The sequence below is a fragment of the Ochotona princeps genome, chromosome 3 (assembly GCF_030435755.1).
Source record: "Ochotona princeps isolate mOchPri1 chromosome 3, mOchPri1.hap1, whole genome shotgun sequence".
Taxonomy (NCBI): Eukaryota; Metazoa; Chordata; class Mammalia; order Lagomorpha; family Ochotonidae; genus Ochotona; species Ochotona princeps.
The window spans coordinates 68,515,346-68,534,088 of NC_080834.1; the positions used below are offsets into that span (position 1 = coordinate 68,515,346).

The 18,743-nt window shown below is 43.4% G+C and overlaps 1 protein-coding gene across 4 annotated transcripts in view; it reads right to left on the reverse strand.

The window, feature by feature from the left end:
- Positions 1-18,743, reverse strand: part of SENP7 (SUMO specific peptidase 7) — a 188,668-nt gene that overhangs the window by 66,234 nt on the left and 103,691 nt on the right. For all 4 annotated transcript variants that reach the window (XM_058661815.1, XM_058661817.1, XM_058661813.1 and 1 more), the window contains one exon: positions 14,768-14,962. In XM_058661815.1, the coding sequence (XP_058517798.1) occupies positions 14,768-14,962 (195 nt within the window). The remainder of the gene's footprint in view (positions 1-14,767; positions 14,963-18,743) is intronic.

The window sequence follows — 18,743 nt, forward strand, 5'->3', positions numbered from 1 at the left end:
TCTCACCATGCACGTGCCATACAAGTGCCAGTACATGTCCTGCCTGCTCCATTTTCCATCCAGCTACCTGCTTGTGGCCTGGAAACATAGAGGAGGACAGACCAAAGCCTTAGTACCATGCACCCACATGGGAGAGCCAGAAGAAGCTCCAGCCATTTTGGCCACTTGGGGAGTAAACTAGTAGACAGAAGATCTTTCTCTCTGTCTCTGTTTCTCTCTGTAAATCTACCGTTCCAAGAAAAAATAAATGAATTTTTTAAAAAGTTTACCAATAATACAATAAAATTGATACATGCTAGATAGTAGAATATCCTTAAAACTTGGAGATACTAAAAGATCTTCAATTAGATTACATCAGGATAACTGCAGTGGCAATGGAAAGAATTTAGAACTACACTCAACACCATTAGTTAAAATAAACTTCTTCTGGATAAAAACTAAGTTGTAACATTTTTCTTTAACCAAACCAGCAAAATTTTATTTTTTCTTTTTTTTTTTACTTCTTTTTTTTTTTTTAATTATTTATTATTTAACTTCAGTAATTACATTGTATTGTGTGACACAGTTACATAGATACTTGGGTTCTCCCCACCCCTCCCCAAACCCTCCCACCATGGTGGATTCCTCCACCTTATTGCATAACCACAGCTCAAGTTCAGTTGAGATTTCCCCATTGCAAGCGTATACCAAACATAGAGTCCAGCATCTTATTGTCCCGTCAAGTTCAACGGCTTCTTAGGTATACCCTCTCTGGTCTGAAGACAGAGCCAGCAGAGTATCATCCCAGTCAATTGAAAGCTCCAACATACCATCAGCAAAAATTTACATCATTATGGAATTAATTGACATAGTAATGAGTAACCAATATGTTAAAAGTAAATGCGGGTTCCCAGCCACCTTCTGTGACCACCTCACCTATACTTCAATTTTAGTTTATACACAACATATAACATTCAAAACATAACATGTTATACATAACATCATATCATCTTAAATTAAGGCAAACATGTGGTATTTAACCTTTTGGGATTGGCTCATTTCCCTTAGCATTATGGTTTCCAGTTTGGCCCATTTGGCCACAAAGAACTGCATTTTGTTTTTTTTAATAGCTGAGTAGTATTCCATGGAGTAGATGAACCATAGCTTTCTTATCCAATCCTCTTTTGATGGGCATTTTGGTTGTTTCCATGTTTTTGCAATTACTGATTGTGCTGCTATGAACATAGGAGTACATGTTGGTTTCTCATAGAACAAGTGTTCTGGATATATTCCTAGGAGTGCTATTGCTGGATCATACGGTATGTTGAATTTGAGTTGTTTGAATATTCTCCATACTGATTTCCATAGAGGCTGTACCAGCCTGCAGCCCCACCAGCAGTGGAGTAGGGTTCCCTTTTCCCCGCAACCTCGCCAACAAGCAAACCAGCAAAATTTTAAAAAAACACTATTTATTAATTTCAGAAGAATGATTTCCCAAGAATTAAGCAAATTAATTACTAAGAAAAATATTATGAGGATAAGCCAAAAACATAAACTTTTGTAAATGACAAACTTTTTAAAATGTTTTTAAAAGTTTTTAATTTTTAAATTTTTTTAAAACAGATATGATTTCTAGAAATTTAAAGAAATTTTTTTAGAAGTATGGTTTCTGGAAATTTTTTTTTTTTTTTTTTTTTTGTTTCTGGAAATTTAAAGGACCCTCGATTTCTTACTGGGTAGTAGGCCCACATCACATATTTCATCAACAAGGCAAACTGTCGTTAAAGCTGTTTTGTAAGAGAAGCAAGATGAATACTTAAAAATAACAGACATGAATTCAAAGTTTTTTATCAGCAGTTATGGCCATTTCAAAGAGAACTTCAAGAGCTTCTCTCTGTCTTTCCTTCTCTCTATAAATCTCCACTTCAAATAAATCGACCTTTTAAGAATTTATTTGAAAGGGAGGGCTGCGGGAGAGGACGTCTAGCTCGGATCCCGAACCCAGTCCGCCATGTGCCCATGGCTCATGGCGGGCTGGGCCCGGACATGCCTGGGTGCGGCCTGCTTCCTTCTGGGGTGAGTACGCCGAGGGGGGAGGCCTCCGTGACTGGGCATGTCCGGGACCCACCCAACACCCTCATTGGGTGGTGGGTGAACGGGATTGGGGAGGGGCGCAACCTCGGGCCTGCAGGATTTAACCTCCGGCTGCCAGAGGCGAGCCGAGGGCTGCGGGAGAGGACGTCTAGCTCGGATCCCGAACCCAGTCCGCCATGTGCCCATGGCTCATGGCGGGCTGGGCCCGGACATGCCTGGGTGCGGCCTGCTTCCTTCTGGGGTGAGTACGCCGAGGGGGGAGGCCTCCGTGACTGGGCATGTCCAGGACCCACCCAACACCCTCATTGGGTGGTGGGTGAACGGGATTGGGGAGGGGCGCAACCTCGGGCCTGCAGGATTTAACCTCCGGCTGCCAGAGGCGAGCCGAGGGCTGCGGGAGAGGACGTCTAGCTCGGATCCCGAACCCAGTCCGCCATGTGCCCATGGCTCATGGCGGGCTGGGCCCGGACATGCCTGGGTGCGGCCTGCTTCCTTCTGGGGTGAGTACGCCGAGGGGGGAGGCCTCCGTGACTGGGCATGTCCGGGACCCACCCAACACCCTCATTGGGTGGTGGGTGAACGGGATTGGGGAGGGGCGCAACCTCGGGCCTGCAGGATTTAACCTCCGGCTGCCAGAGGCAAGCCGAGGGCTGCGGGAGAGGACGTCTAGCTCGGATCCCGAACCCAGTCCGCCATGTGCCCATGGCTCATGGCGGGCTGGGCCCGGACATGCCTGGGTGCGGCCTGCTTCCTTCTGGGGTGAGTACGCCGAGGGGGGAGGCCTCCGTGACTGGGCATGTCCGGGACCCACCCAACACCCTCATTGGGTGGTGGGTGAACGGGATTGGGGAGGGGCGCAACCTCGGGCCTGCAGGATTTAACCTCCGGCTGCCAGAGGCGAGCCGAGGGCTGCGGGAGAGGACGTCTAGCTCGGATCCCGAACCCAGTCCGCCATGTGCCCATGGCTCATGGCGGGCTGGGCCCGGGTGGCCAGTGCGCCATTTGGCGCCAGGCTGAGCCTGCTGGCCGCCCGGCCGGGGAGCTCTGGGGTATTGGACATCTGAATCGCTGCTGAGATAGCTCTAGAGTGACCCCACTGTTTCTGGGATCTGAGTCAATCCTAAAGATTCCCAATGCCAGTAACTCTTCCTTTGAAGAACTTCCAATCCCTTAATAATGCTGAGCTTTGAACACCTATCAAGTAAAAGATAAGCTCCGGCTTGTGTAGCAGGCTGGCACCTAATGGTCCTCGGAGCAACCACGTGCAGGTACGTGATTTACAGCTAGGAACGGTCCCAATCTGGGATGCCACAGCTGGGATGAGGTTCCCACCAAGGGGTGTATGTGCTGGAATGGGGGCTGTGTTCTATCTAGAAAACAGTTGCAGTCACCCGAGGCACTAGTGTGGGCTGGGATTGGATGCACCAGGCCGGTTCAGATCCCAGCACCATCTGGTGTTATGGAGAAACCAGGGTAGATGTGGGACTGACTAGGCTGGGTCTCAATCCCCTTCTGAGACATGTGTGAGCTGTATGTGGGTATGTACGAGCCATGGCTGGGCTGAAACATCCAACAACAAGAGTCAGAATGGGGTGAAAGCCAGCTAGGAAAAGCCACTGTTCCTGCTAGGACAGGAGGTGAACTGAGTAGGGTTGGCTCAAGGACCCCCTGGCAAGCGCAAAATCTGGCATTGCGAGGGGTTCTGATGGAGGAGCCTGGGCAACTCCTCTGGCAGGACACAGTCCCTGCAGGTAAGCGCGAGAAGCATGATTGGAAACAGCCCAGAATAGGCCATGGAAAGTTTCCCACTGGCATGCATTCGGCATGGGTCAGGAGCAGGCCAGGCTGAATCAGTTCATGTCATCCTCTGGCAAATCCGATCACCAGAACAGAGTGTGGAATGGGCCGGGTTTGGTTGCGACAAAACCAGTACACATTCTGGAACGCCAGGGCGTGGTTGCCTGTACTGGATATGAATGCAGCACCCATCCAGCACACGTGAGATCCAGGAAGGGAGGGGCAGAGCTGGCGGGGGGGTTAAGGGGCTGGTCCCCTCGCTGGACAACCGCTCCCACTGGAGAGTGTTGGCTGGGATAGAGACAGACACGACTAAGCAAGGCTACAACACCTGTGCGCTGCATGTGGACAAGATCAGGGCCACAGCATCAGCTGGCAGAAGCTGGCACTGGGGACTAATTCTGTCGAGTCAAATCACAGGACCACCTAAAGAGTGCATAAACCGGGACAGAGAGACCTGGGAGGGAAAAAGTGGGTTCCCCCTTCTTGGGTCACTATTCCCGTGGGAGGGCATGAAAACTAGGACGGGGGCTGGGATGGCTAGACAGAGGCACTCAACAACATCTGTGAGGGCTGGATGGTTGAGTCGATTAGATAGAACTAAGCTTTAATACCCATTGACAAGTACCAGAGCCAAATGGGATGGGGGACAGACTGGTCTTCTGCTACACAAATTGGCAAACCAGGGTAGGGGGCAGGCTTGGTGGGGGTTATTGTGGGTCGCCCCGACTAGGCTGCAGCTCCCACTGGTTGATGTAAGGGCCGAACCAGACTGGACTGCAACACCCATTGGTTCCAGTGCAACTCGGGACTGAAAACAGAACCAACCCAGCAATTGCAACCACCAGCTGATCAGGGTGATGGACTGTGCCGGGCCCTGTGCTTGCTAGAACATACAAGAATCTGGTCTGGGAATACCTCAAAGTATCTTTGGAGATCTCCCCACTTGAACTGCTGGACTCAGAATTCTAACCAAGAAAAGACAGAAGACAGAATAGGACAATCATTCATCTCAGCTATATGTTGGCAGCGAAATATGGGACAAATGGAGACTTCATGATGGACCATATCAATCAGTGGACCACCTCATTGAGCGAAACTGGCAGTGACTCATAACTGGAGAACTATTAACTCCATTTGAGCACATATCTCAGAGCATGCCCCACATTCGGGACTTGGGGTGGGCGGGAAACCGGGTGGGGCTTCTCCCTCAATATCCCCTTTTACCTCAGATACATGATGGAAACAATATGGACATAATAGCATTGCCCACCTCCCTATCCCCCTGAACCTTTTTTTTTTTTTCTTTTTTTTTTCTCTTTCTTGATTTTCCTTCAACTATAGTTAACTATGTAAAGATTGTCAACAACAATACAATAAAATGGATTATAAAAAAAAAAAAAAAAAAAAAAAGAATTTATTTGAAAGGTATGTTTAAAGGGAAAGACAGGCAAAAAGTTATGTCCCATCCATTGGTTCATTCCACAAATAACTGCAACAGATGGAGCTGTGCCAGTCAAAAGCCAGCAGCCAAGAGCCAGGACCTTCTTCCAGATCTGTCACATGATGCAGGGAACCAAGATATATTGCTTTCCCGGACAAACCAGCAGAAAGCTGGATCAAAGGGGAAACAATGAGAACTTGAACCAGAGCCCCTAGGGGATGCCAGTGTCACAGGTGCATAAAAGTTAAAGATTAAAGAAGAAAATATAGGAAAAAAGAACTATAGGAATAATACAATGAAATAAGTATCTCATCAAAGAAAATTCCTGAGCCTAACGGTACTAAATTTCCAAAACATTAAAAGAGGAATTACAGTCACTTTCAAATTATTCCAAAATATTGAAAAGTACGCAATTGGACAAAGTTCTTTTATCAAGATAGCATTTCTCTGTGACCAAAATTAAGGTACAACATACCAAAAAATTACAGACCAACATGACTGATAATCATAGATACAAAAATTCTCAATAAAATATTAGCAAACAGAATCTAACATGGTACCCTAATGGCTAAATCCTCGTCTTGCATGTGCCGGGATCCCATAGAGCCCCAGTCCATATTCAGGCTGCTCTGTTTCCCTTCCAGCTCCCTGCTTGTGGCCTGGGAAAGCAGTCGAGGATGGCCCAAAGCCTTGAGACCCTGCACTCATGTGGGATACCAGGAAAAAGCTCCTGGCTCCTTGCTTTGGATGGACTCAGCTCTGACCATTGACAGCACATGGAGAGTACATCACCAGGTGAAGATCTTTGTCTCTGTCTTTCCTTCTCTTTATAAATCTGACTTTCCAATATAAATAAATAAATCTTTTTTAAAAAAAGAAATAAAATAAAAAAGCATTTTCTCAAAAACTACAAAAACCATGATCAAGTAAGATTTGCCCCAGGGGGCAAATACAGTTCAATATTCACAAATCAATGATTATAACAAATTACATGAGCAGCAGAATGAAGAAAAACACCATTAAATTCCAATACACAGAGGAAAACATTGCATAAGTTTGAACATGATGTCATTATTTAAAAAGCACTCTCAACAAACTAGATAAAAGGAAAAAAAATCCAAAATTTTCTATGAGAAAAATACAGCCAACATTATACTGAATTTTCACCACACTTATTCAGTCCATTACTGGAATTACTAACAAAAGCAATCAAAGAAGAGAAACAATGAGCACAGAAATTTGAAAGGAGGTCAAACTATCCCTGTTTACCAATAAGATGTTATTGTGCATGAAAACCTAAACTCTTGGATCCAGTGTGGAAACCTAGTGGCTAAAGACCTCATCTTGCATGTGCCAGGATCCCATATGAGTGATGGTTCTAATCCCAACAGCCCTGCTTCCAATCCAGCTCCCTGTTGGTGACCTAGAAAAGCAGTAGAGGATGGCCCAAAGTCTAGGAATGCTGCACCAGTGTGGGAGACCTGGAACAGGCTTCTTGCTGCTGGCTTCATATTGGTTCAGCTCCAGCCATTGTGGCCACTTTAGGAGTAAATCATCAGATGTAAGACCTTCCTCTCTGCCTCTCATCCTCTGTTTATATTTGACTTTCCAATAAAATTAAAATAAATCTTAAAAAAACCTAAACTTTTCACCAAAATGTTGTTAGAACTGGTAAATTCAATAAAACTGCAGGATACAAACCCAACATAAAGAAAAGGGTAGTATTTTTTGTATGCCAATAATGATCTTACTGAAAGGATAATCAAAGAAGAAATCCTATTTACAACAGTTAAAATGAAGTAAATATGTAGAAATAAATTAATCTAGAGAAGTGAAAGACCTCTAAATGAAAATTACAAAATGCTAATGAAAGATATCATCAAGGACACAAAAAGGAAAGAAATTCCTTGCTTATCAACTGAAATATTGAGAAAATACCCATGCCACCTAAAGCAAACTGAAGATTCAATATAAACTATTATAACACTAATAACATTCTTCATAGAATTAGGAAAAAAATCAAAACTTCACATGGAACCACAAATGGGCCCAGAAGAGTCCACAGAATCATGAAGCAGAGGGGAATCAAGCTAGAGACATCAGAACACCTAATTTCAAAGCAAGCTACAAACCTGTAACAATTAAAACAGCAGAGTACTGGCATAAAACAACACATACATTACTGGAACAGAATAGAGAATACAAATTAATCCACATACTCATCCTGCCAATCGATTTTTCACAAATGTTCAAAAGGATACAGTAAAGCAAGAATAGTCTTTTTGGTTTTAAAGATTTAAAGGGGTCAAAGAGAGAGAGAGAACTCTTTTATCTACTAGTTCACTCCTCAGATGGCAGGAACCTGTAACTCCACTGAGGTACCCAACATGGGTGGGATGCAAGTTGGGGTGCACACATTGCGTATGGAAGTGCTTAGCTCTGGTCCCAGGTACCTCACTTCTGGTCCAACTTCACGCTAGTGTACATTCAGAGAAGCAGATGATGGCTCAAGTACCTCAGTTCCTGCCACCCATAAAGGAAAAGCAGATCGAGTTTCAGACTCCTGGCTTCAGCCTGACCCAGCCATTGCTATTGTAAGCATTGGGTGTCTTTATCTCCCCCTTACCTTTTTGCCCCAATATTCACACTCCCTTGTCTTTCAAAAGTACTTACACTTTAAAATATATGTTTTTAGTAGTTATATGTGGATTGTTGCCATTTTCCAAAAGAGAAATGAAACTCAACTGACATGAAAACAGAAAACTTTGACGGAGCTACAATAAACGAATTAAATACAAAACCTTCTCTACTATTATTTGAAAGCTTTGAGCTCCCTCTATCGATCAGAAGCATATGTTGCATTTTTGCAACTTAAGATGGTAATTTGATCCTCGCCAGCAAAAAGAAAAAACTAACAATTTATACCTAATGGCAGGTTGCAATAATACACTTGTCACTTTTGGAAAAGAAGAAAAAAAAAAAACTGTCAAGTATTTTCTAGTTAAAGGCCACTGCAGATTATTACTAATTGAATCTGACTTTTTAGAGTAGCCATTCCATTTATAAATGTCTCAATGGGAAATAAAATTGAAAATTTCTAAAACACTCTGATTAGTCTAACCTATGCAGGAGTTTCCAATAAAATTTTTACTAGACTGCTACAGAAGACACACAACAATCAGAATTTGAAACAGAAAAATAATCTTGGGAAACTGTATAACCTGCAAACTTGTAAGACTACTTTGTATTATAATATTGACAAGAGCTTTTATATTGTATATTAATAAGTTTTGTGTATTATCTCATAATATAGATTAAGTTCTCTAAATACATATTAATAAAAGTTCTTACAAATCAGTAAGAAATAAATGACCAATGTAAGATGAGCAAAGACAAATTTGAAAAAAAAAAACTCTGATAGGGTCTGGTGACATCGGAACTACAGCCAGGAGCCCCAGGTGGCACTCAGAGATAAAAGGATTGTAAATTTCCTTCTGGATTCAGGAGAGGAGCTTTCTCTGGTCCTTATCTAGTTCCAGTCTTGGCTCCCAGCCCTCTCTTACACCGACCATCAGGGTTGCTTGTGAGCCCCAAAATTAGTTCAGATAGACAGAGACTAATAAAGGTCAGCTAGTTGATAATCATGCAGCTTGTACCTTACTGACCAAGATTCCCATCTATAGACAGAGACACTGATATACAAAGTCTGGAACAGCCAGGGAAAAGGCCAACTAGCTTATAATCGCTCAGCCTGTACTTACTGCTCAGGCTCCCTATTTGCTTCTCCTGGACTTTACTAGGTAGGATGTAGAGTTAAATTCTTCCTCACTCACTGGGTTGTTGGGGATTTCCCTGCTCACCTGCCTAAAACGTTTCTATTCTTCAAGTGTTAAAATGCAAAGTTCTGTAAGACCATGCTCAATCACTATATACTGCAAAGTTTAAATTGTGGCTTAATAAAAAAAAAAACTTTATCAATTTATCACTGTTAATGCTAAACAAGATGTAATTGCATAGAAAAAAAAGGGAAAAAAAACTCATGTAAGAGAGGTATGACTGCCCCATTTGTTCTGAGTTTGGATAGGGCAGTTAGCCAGGCTCTGCTATCTAGTAAGACAGTGGGTTAAGGTCTCTAATCAGACTGAACTGCTGAAAGGACACTGAAACCTTTCCAGATCAGGCCTCGCCACAGGGTGTTTTCTGTTCCACTGGTACCTCTGTGCAACTTTAGCAGTTACCCAGGTCTGCAAGGTGTTCCATGAGGGTAGCCGGAATTGATTCAGATAAATAAGATCAGCTGCTTTGCTCAGTAGAAGTACCAGGTTGAGGTCTGTCTACCAGTTTTAAAATGATTACATAGTGGAGAATATATTTTGTGTTAATTTCATTTCTCAATAATACTGTTAATGATTTTTAGGTAGTATATGTATATATTTATTAAAATATTTACATAATAAATGCTTGCTTTTCATAATGACATCACAGTGCAGTAATTATCCAAAATGAGTTTCACTCCTTTAACTTCATAATTTCAATATGCATTAATCTTCCTAACTTTTCAGAATTTTTATTAATATAGAGATCAGAGTTTGTTTCATACATATTTTTACCTAAAAATATTAACAGTATCCCTGAGAAATTAAATAAGAAACATATTTTCTGTTACTTACAAATTTTAAAACAATTAGATTATTTTTTAAAGTGAGTTAAAGAAAATTTGGCAAATAAAAATGTAGCAACAGGGCTTGGCACAATAGCATAGCGGCTAAAGTCCTCCCCTTGAATGCTCTGGGATCCCATATGGGAACTGATTCTAATCTTGGTGGCCCCGCTTCCCATCCAGCTCCCTGCCTGTGCCCTGGAAAAGCAGACAAAGACAGCCCAAAATCTTGGGAACTTGTACCCATGTGGGAGACCCGGAGGAAGCTCCTGGCTTCAGATTGGCTTAGCTTCAGCCATTGCGGTCACTTGGGGAGTGAACCATCAGATGAAAGATCTTCCTTTGTCTCTCCTCCTCTCTGTATATCTGCCTTTCCAATAAACACAAATAAATAAATATTTTAAAATAAATAATCTAGCAACAGTGCCAGTACCAAGGCATAGTAGGCTAAGCCTCGACCTGTGGTGCTGGCATCTAGTTCATGTCCTGGCTGCTGCGCTTCTGATTCCGCTCCTTGATTATAGCCTGAGAAATTAGCAGAGGATGGCTCAAGTCCTTGGGCCACTGCACCCATGTGAGAGACCCAGAAGTAAAACCTGCATCCTGACTTCAGATTAGTTGAGTTTCAGCCATTGCAGACATCAGAAAGTGAACCAAAGGATGGAAAATTTTTCTCTCTCTTTCTATAACTCTTTCAAATAAAAATAAAATCTTAAAATATCTAGCAACAATTCCAAAGAGGAAGTAGTAAACACTAAAATTCTTTTTAAGTTTCTTAAATATATTTCCTTATTTATTTATCTAACACCCCTAAATATTATTATCCCATCTTACAAGTAAAGTAAAGCAAGACGTTGAGAAGATAATCAAATTCCCTAGGTGCAATTCAAGCTGTAGAAAACAGTTGATACAGGCACAAGGAGTGGCCCGAAGGAGTCAATAAGGGTTAGTTAAAAAGAGCTATAGCAGTAAAAAGCTGAATAGTTAAGTATCTTCATATTAAGATAACAAAACTTCTCATGTAGAACAAACAAATATGGGAGATCATCTTAATTTAAAGTTTTTGTTCACCACTGATGGGTTTTTTCCTGTATTAATTCTACTCAAGTTGTCTATTACACTGAGCAAAAATCATTCCGGACAGGCAATGGCTGAAGTAAGGCTTTTAGTCCTTCATCTGACGTATTTCCAAACACATCAAGGGCATAAGCAGCAAGTTTCAGAAGAAATCTGTTTCCACAGTCTTAACCTTCATTCTTTAATTCATAATCCTTCTTCCAAAAATTAGCATGCTAAATGCATCCTTTACAGTAACAGAACAAAAACAGTAATATCAAGACTTAGAATGACATCAGCGCCCTATATGGTTCTATCAGTTCAAATCTCAGTTGCTCCACTTTGAATTCAACTTCCTACTAATGTACCCAGGAAGATGGACACTACAGTTCATGGGCAAGAGCATCTGCTACCCAAGTGGGAGGCCAAGCCAGAATTCCTGATCCTTGGTTCTGGCCCAAGCTAGCCTTGATGTGCAGGCCATTTGGGAGTAAACAAGCAAATGGAAGACTGTTTTGTGGGTGTGTGCTCTACAAAAAAAGAAGAAAGACACCGTAGAATAGGGGGCAGACAGTTCAATCACATAGCAGTAGGCCTACCACTATTCCTGCAGCTGGTGACTGGAGGGCATGCCAACTTTTTTGGAACAAAGTACCCAGAAATCAGCAGGGAAAAAACACCAACTCAGTAAGATGAGTAAAAGCTTCTACAGCCTGTGCACAACTGTGGATTTTATCAGCAGGATAAATCTACAGTCTCCACTGACTTTGAGTGCGGCCTGCAGAGTTGAAAGGTGGCAGGGTCAGAGCCTTGAGCGGTCCGCAGAAACAGAAGAACAGTAGGCTTCCTTCAGGACTAGGGAGAGGAGCTTTCTCTGGTGCTTACTTAGTTCCAACTTTGGATCCTCATCCTCTCTTGCAATGACTATCAGGGCCGCTCCGGAGCCCCCTCAACCCAAAACACATACACACACACACACACAAATTAGAATAGACAGAGAACAACAAGGAAAGCTTAGAACCAGACAGCGTGGACTCACACATACCTTACTAGGCAGGACACAAAGATTAGTTACTCCTCACTAAGGTATTGAAGATTTCTGTGCACACCCCTCCTAAAACTGTTCTTCACTTCAACTGTTGACATATGCCTTGTAAGAGTTATAAGCCAGTTTATGGGCCCGGCGGCGTGGCCTAGCGGCTAAAGTCCTCGCCTTCAACGCCCGGGGATCCCATGTGGGCACCGGTTCTAATCCCAGCAGCTCCACTTCCCATCCAGCTCCCTGCTTGTGGCCTGGGAGAGCAGTCGAGGATGGCCCAATGCACTGGGACCCTGCACCCGCGTGGGAGACCTGGAAGAGGTTCCTGGTTTCCAGCTTCGGATCGGTGCAGCATCGGCCCGTTGCGGCTCACTTGGGGAGTGAATCATCGGACGGAAGATCTTCCTCTCTGTCCCTCCTCTCTGTATATCTAACTTTGTAATAAAAATAAATCTTAAAAAAAAAAAGAATTATAAGCCAGTTTAGACTATCCTAAAATCTTCCAGGTTCAGCAAAATTATGCTTCAACACTATAAACTGCTAAATACTAAAATGAAAATAGACACGAGACAGCTGATTAGTACCCTTTAGCCATTTTAAGGTGTACAGCAGTCGATTGTGTATAAACTAAAATTGAAATGTCAATGAAGTAGTCACAGCATGTGGTTAAGAACTTGCATTTTATACCATATTTGTTACTCAATATCATGTCAATTAATTCTATAATGTTGTAAATTGTTGTTGATGTTATGTTGTGGCTTTTAATTGGTCGGGATGATATTCTGCCAGCTCTGCTTTTAGACCAGAGATGGTCTCCCCAAGAAACCATTGAATTGATCTGGACAATAAGATGCTGGACTCTATGCTTGCAATGAAAAAATCTTGACTGAATTTGAACTGTAATACTGCACCAAGGTGGAGGAATCCACCATGGGGGAAGGGTACAGGGAGGGGTTGGGGGAAATCCCAGAGCCTATGAAACAGTGTCACATAATGCAATGTAATTAATTAAAAAAAAAAGTGGCAGGGTACCTACTTAGGTCCATGAAGTATTTTCCCTCCTCACTCTATTAAGATGGTCACACTCAACCTGTCACAGTACCAACCAACTTTTATCGGTTAGGCACCTGGCACAGGAATGCCATAACACTTACAGATGGGACGGCCTGAAGGGATGAAAGTGGATTTTCCGCTCCCTATATCTGTGGAAGACCTGCACCCACTGAGAGAACTCTGTGTGACAGACATGTGATAGGGTGTGGCTTTGTCTTTCAGCAATCACTCTGAGTGGTTTCAGAGGCTAAGGGTTCGAAGCTCACACTGAGACAGACAGAGCTGCCTCCTCAACATGGGCACTCACGCAGGGACTGGTTTCTGTCCCGACCACTCCACTTCCCATCCAGCTCCCTGCTTGTGGCCTGGGAAAGGAGCAGGACGGCCCAGATGCATGCAGCCGTGTGCATGGGCAAGCCAAAGCCAGGAGCTCCACCTGGGTCTCGCATGTGCACAGAGGCCCCTGGACGTGAGCCTGCACTGGCTGTCCCAGACATCCAGGAAGAGGCTGGCCAGGGAGCAGTACAGCCAAGCCTTGTGCTCAGGGCAGTAGGACGTCAGGCATAGCTGCTGGGTCATGGTTCCCGGATCCCTGGGCCAGCCATTGCAGCCAATTTGAGAATGAACCAGTGGATGGAAGATATTTCTCTTTCTCTTCTCTCAGTAAATCCGACTTTCCAATAAAAATAATAGATCTTTCCTTTCAAATAAAAATAAATCTTTTAGAAAAAGAAACATTCCACAATACAATCAAAACAATACATGACAAATCCACAGTGGGCATTACAGCGAATGGGGAAAAGTAAAAAGCACATCCAATAAGATCCAGAGCCAGGCAAAGACACTTTCACCATCACTTTTCATTAAAATTCTGGAAGTTTTAGCCAGAGCCATTACGAAAGAAAACAAAACCAATACAAACTGAAAAGTAGGAAATCAAATTATCCCTGTTTGCAGATTCCATGGTCCTATATACAGGAAAAACAAAAGACTCCACTTACTTAAGATTATTGAATCTCACAAAACAGCTTGGTAAAGTTGCAGAATATAAAATCAACACACAAAAATAGATAGCCTGTGTATACACAAACAATTCTATGACTCAGAAAGAACTTACAAGGCCAAGTTAACCAACAATAGCTACAAAAAACTTTTAGTAAAAAGGGACATTAAGGGAAGGAGATAGGATGGGAGGAATATATAATTATCTTATTAGAATTTTATCTATGAAATACCTAAAATCTGTTCTTTATATTAATAAAAAGTTTTTGAATTAAAGGAATTTTAAATGTTAAATAAGATTGGACAAATAAATGTGTCGATAAATGGATGTACAGACAACAAATGGATGGATAGGATGAAGAATCAGGAAGAAATAGACTTATCAGGAGAATGGAGTTCAACTATATCATACTAATAACTGAAATTTCCATTAAGTATCTGTATCAGGTTTTTCAAAATTCAATATGGTGACCAATACTTCTGAAACTGATGATCAGCCATAGACTTTTTCCTGGTCATTGCAATCAACAGAGGGAAAATGTCATACCATCCATCAGAACGCATTTACCTCATGGTTAGCAATAACATACCTGCAGAGAAAGAATGAGAGAGGTTTCACGAGTGAAGTAATCACTAAACATACCTTTCAGATAAACAACAGTTCTTGGGAGGATTTAGATTTTGAAAAGAGCATATGTTGTCATCAGATGATGAAGAAGGCTGCTGCGTTTGAAAGTTGTCTGCATCACACACACTGGCCTCAGTTACAGGTGGGATCTTTATGTATTTTCTTCCTAACTCCGTTCCCAGCACATTCGTCAACATAATCCTGGGTATCCTGTCACACAGAACAACAAATAGTGTACTACACTGAAGCTTTCAGTAAGAGCTTTATTCTAAGAAAAGTTGAATTTTCAATCACAGTTATACTAGCACAAATAAATTCTTAGAACTACACCACCATAGAAATCAACACACTAACATTTAAATTTTGGATAAACACAATTTTCTTTCTCTCTAGAAGTACTTTTATAAGTTATGGGATAGATCATCCCACAAATAATGTCTTTAATTATGTTAATGGATGCTTGGGGTGCTTAGAATTCTAACCAAATTTTCTTTTGGAAATAATTTCTTTTCTTTACTAGAAGTTATTTTTAAAACAGATCAACACAAACCAATTAAAGAAGTCTGGTTCTCTTTAACATAAATGTCCTTAACTAATTACCTCTTTGTAACTGGCAAAACACTAGCACTAAAACCAAGCAAAGGGACATCACTCAGATTCCATGTATAGTGATGACAGATCTTATAGGTGAAACAGAATACACACAGATGATGTTGCATATACCAATAGAAGAGATTAAAGAATCAGTGAATTGTTTAGAAAATCTTAAAAATCATAAACTTTTTAAAGTAATGAGGCTCACATCAAATATCTGACATAAACCTGATATCTTCTTCTACAAAACAGAATAATGAAAACCTTGTTTGAGTAGCCAGTTGTTATTGGGAACATCTGATGTAGTCTGCCGCAATACAACATTGCTCTCAAGACTACTTTTCGGCCCTGAATTAATTGACCTGATCCAAGTAATAATTTTCTTTTAGTTCTTGTTACTATAAAGTTTTACTAACATTCTGTTAGGTGTTCCCTTGAACATTTAATGTCACACAATCAGGACAGACACTTTGTGAGAAGCAATAGAGACAGTTAGAAAGGGCCCAAGCACTTTTAAGTAAAAACATAAACCTTACTATATTTTGTTATATTTGTAGTAGTACTTTATTTTCTTTTTTTTTTAAAGATTTATTTTTATTACAAAGTCAGATATACAGAGAGGAGGAGAGACAGAGAGGAAGATCTTCCGTCCGTTGATTCACTCCCCAAGTGAGCCGCAACAGGCCGGTGCGCGCCGATCCGAAGCCGGGACCAGGAACCTCTTCCTACTTTATTTTCACTATTAAACAGGGCTACATATTTCCACTATGACACAGACAGTATAACTTCTCAGACCTTAACAAAATTTTGGTGCCTTGCTTCCACTGCAGCAGCTACACCTACGCAGCCTCAGGGGGCGTATGGACTCAAGCTGAGGGCTAGTGGAGCAGAATAAGCCTCAGAACTCAGGTGCATTTTGGGTCCAAGGCAAACAGAAGAGGGAGGTGGTGCTAGGACCCCAGGCTGGCATGCTGCCTTGCTAGCATAGTGTGCTGCTGGACTGGGCTTGGGAATGCATTTTTAACCTTGCTAGGCAGAGGGTTAGCATCCCAGGCCAGCAAACATGCCAGAGGACTGGCACTGGGATTCCCAGTGGGAGGACAGAGCTCCAGCTAGCATGCCATGCTGCCAGTAGACTGGTCAAGGGAATCCATGTGCTCATGGGCATGGGGACTGTGCATTGATCAGGGAATGGGGCAAGGGATGTATGGGAGAGGGGACTCCTGAGGGAGTATGTTGCAGGTGAGGAATGACTTCTGAGGGACTTCCATTGACAAGGCTACTGCATTTACAAGTAGGTGAGGGAGCTTGAGCTAAGCAGTTTAGAGAAGGGAAGCTGGGGGACCTTTCTGGGTCATACTGATGCACCAGCCCACGTGGGAGAACTGACCTGGGGTAGTTAGCATTAACCACCACTGCCACCACCCACTGGCGCATCCTGAAGTTAGAGTTGGTAGCCTACCTGGCAGGGCTAGGTCAGAGTACCCACCAGTTAAGTGTCAGAACAGGAGCGAGATAACATTAAGCTGGGCCATGACAATAATCAACATGTGACTACTGGCAGATTCTGTGGCAGTTATGTGGGATCACTGCTATGAAACTGCAATATCCATTGGTTTGTTTTAGAGTTGGGGTGGAAAAAAAATATAGAGCTGGGGTGGGTGCCAGGTTGAGCTAGGCATGACCAATGAACCCCCCAACATTCATGGTACTAGGGCTGGGAATAGCTCAAGCTGGTCCAGGCTACAGAACCTGTAGACACACACAGGAATAGTGTGTGGGGCAGAGCAGAACTGCAACATCCACCAGCACATACAAAGGCCAAAACAGATGGGTAGACCATGTCAGTAAGGACTTAGCACTCACTGGCACATGTGAGATCTGGGTGTGGAAGTGAGCCTGGTGGGAAAACTTGGGGAATTCACCTGGTGGGTTGTAGCTTCTGCAGGTAAACACATGAATCAGTGCTGGAGCTTGGTCAAACTTTGCAAGGCAAGATTACTTCACTTGTCAGCAAACGTGGGGTTTGGTTCTGGAGGATAGAAGGATAGACTGGGCAGGGACAGGCCAAACCTTAGTACACTGGCATGTGCAGAAGCCAGGGCGGAGTGCGAGCTATGCTGAGCAAGGCTATCACACTTACTGGTTTGCATGAAACTCAGCAATGGGCCCAGGCCAGGCTGCAGCATCTGGTGGTATAGGCTGAGAAAGGGATATACTATGCCAGGCTAGGTAAGAGCAACCACCAGCACATGTAAGATCTGTGGCCAAGAACAGGACTGATTGGGGAGCTAAGGGGATGACCCAGCTGGGTTGTGGTTCCTAATGCTGAGCGCGAGAGCTGGAATGTTAGTGGCAAACTGGCCTGGATATGGCTACGGTGTCCCTTGGCATGAGGGTGGACTGGGCCTGGTGTATACCAAACTGGAAAGAGCTCCAGCACTCACTGGTACTCATGAGTGCCAGGATGAGTGTAGGAGGAGCTGAGTTAGGTCTCGGCATCCACTGAATCACCAAGAGCTGGGTGTGCGGGTTGACCAGGCATGACTGGGCTATAGCACCCAATAGTAAGAGCCAGAATGGTGTAGGCTAGTTGGGCAAGGCTGCAATACCTACCAGGACAAGAGGTAGGCCTAATCAAGCTGGGCTAAGGACCCACAAATGCACAAGATCTGCCACTGGACAGTTACCTGGTAGAGGAGCTTGGTAACTCCTCTGTCAGGACACAGTCACTGCAGGTGAACACAAGAATCAAGACTGGGAGTAGCCTAGACTAGACCAGGTTTCCATACCTACCAGTATGCAAACATGTGGATCAGACTTAGGGGCACACCAGCCTATGCCAGTTTACAACACACACTACAATACCAGTTCACATTAGGGCTGGGACTGGGGCCTGGCTGGGCCGGGCTATATGCTGCAGCATCCACCAGCATGGCCTGGATATGGCGGCAGACCAGGCCAAGTGGGGCTACAGAACCTGCCAGCCAATGTCAACATGGGGTGGGCCATGCCAGACTGGTCCACAGTACCCACCAGCACATGTGAGAGAGGGGGGTTGGGAGGGTGAGCCTGGTAAGGGGACAGGAGGGGTCACTGCTGCAACTGGTGAATGTGACAGCTAGGAATGGGAGAAGACCAAGTTAGGCAGGACCACAACACCTATTGGCCTGCACATGAGCTGGATCAGAGGGAGAGTCAGGCTGGGCTAAGTGACTGTATGAACTGGTGAATGCATGACCCAGAGTTAAGTGCAGGCTGTTCAGGCTTTACCACAGCATCAGCTCCCAAGTGCTAGGACAGGGGGCAGGACTTGTCGAGCTAAACTGCAAAATCACCTAGAAATTGCAAGATCTAGGGCTGAGAGTGGGCTTAGTAAGGAAACTGTGGCACCCCT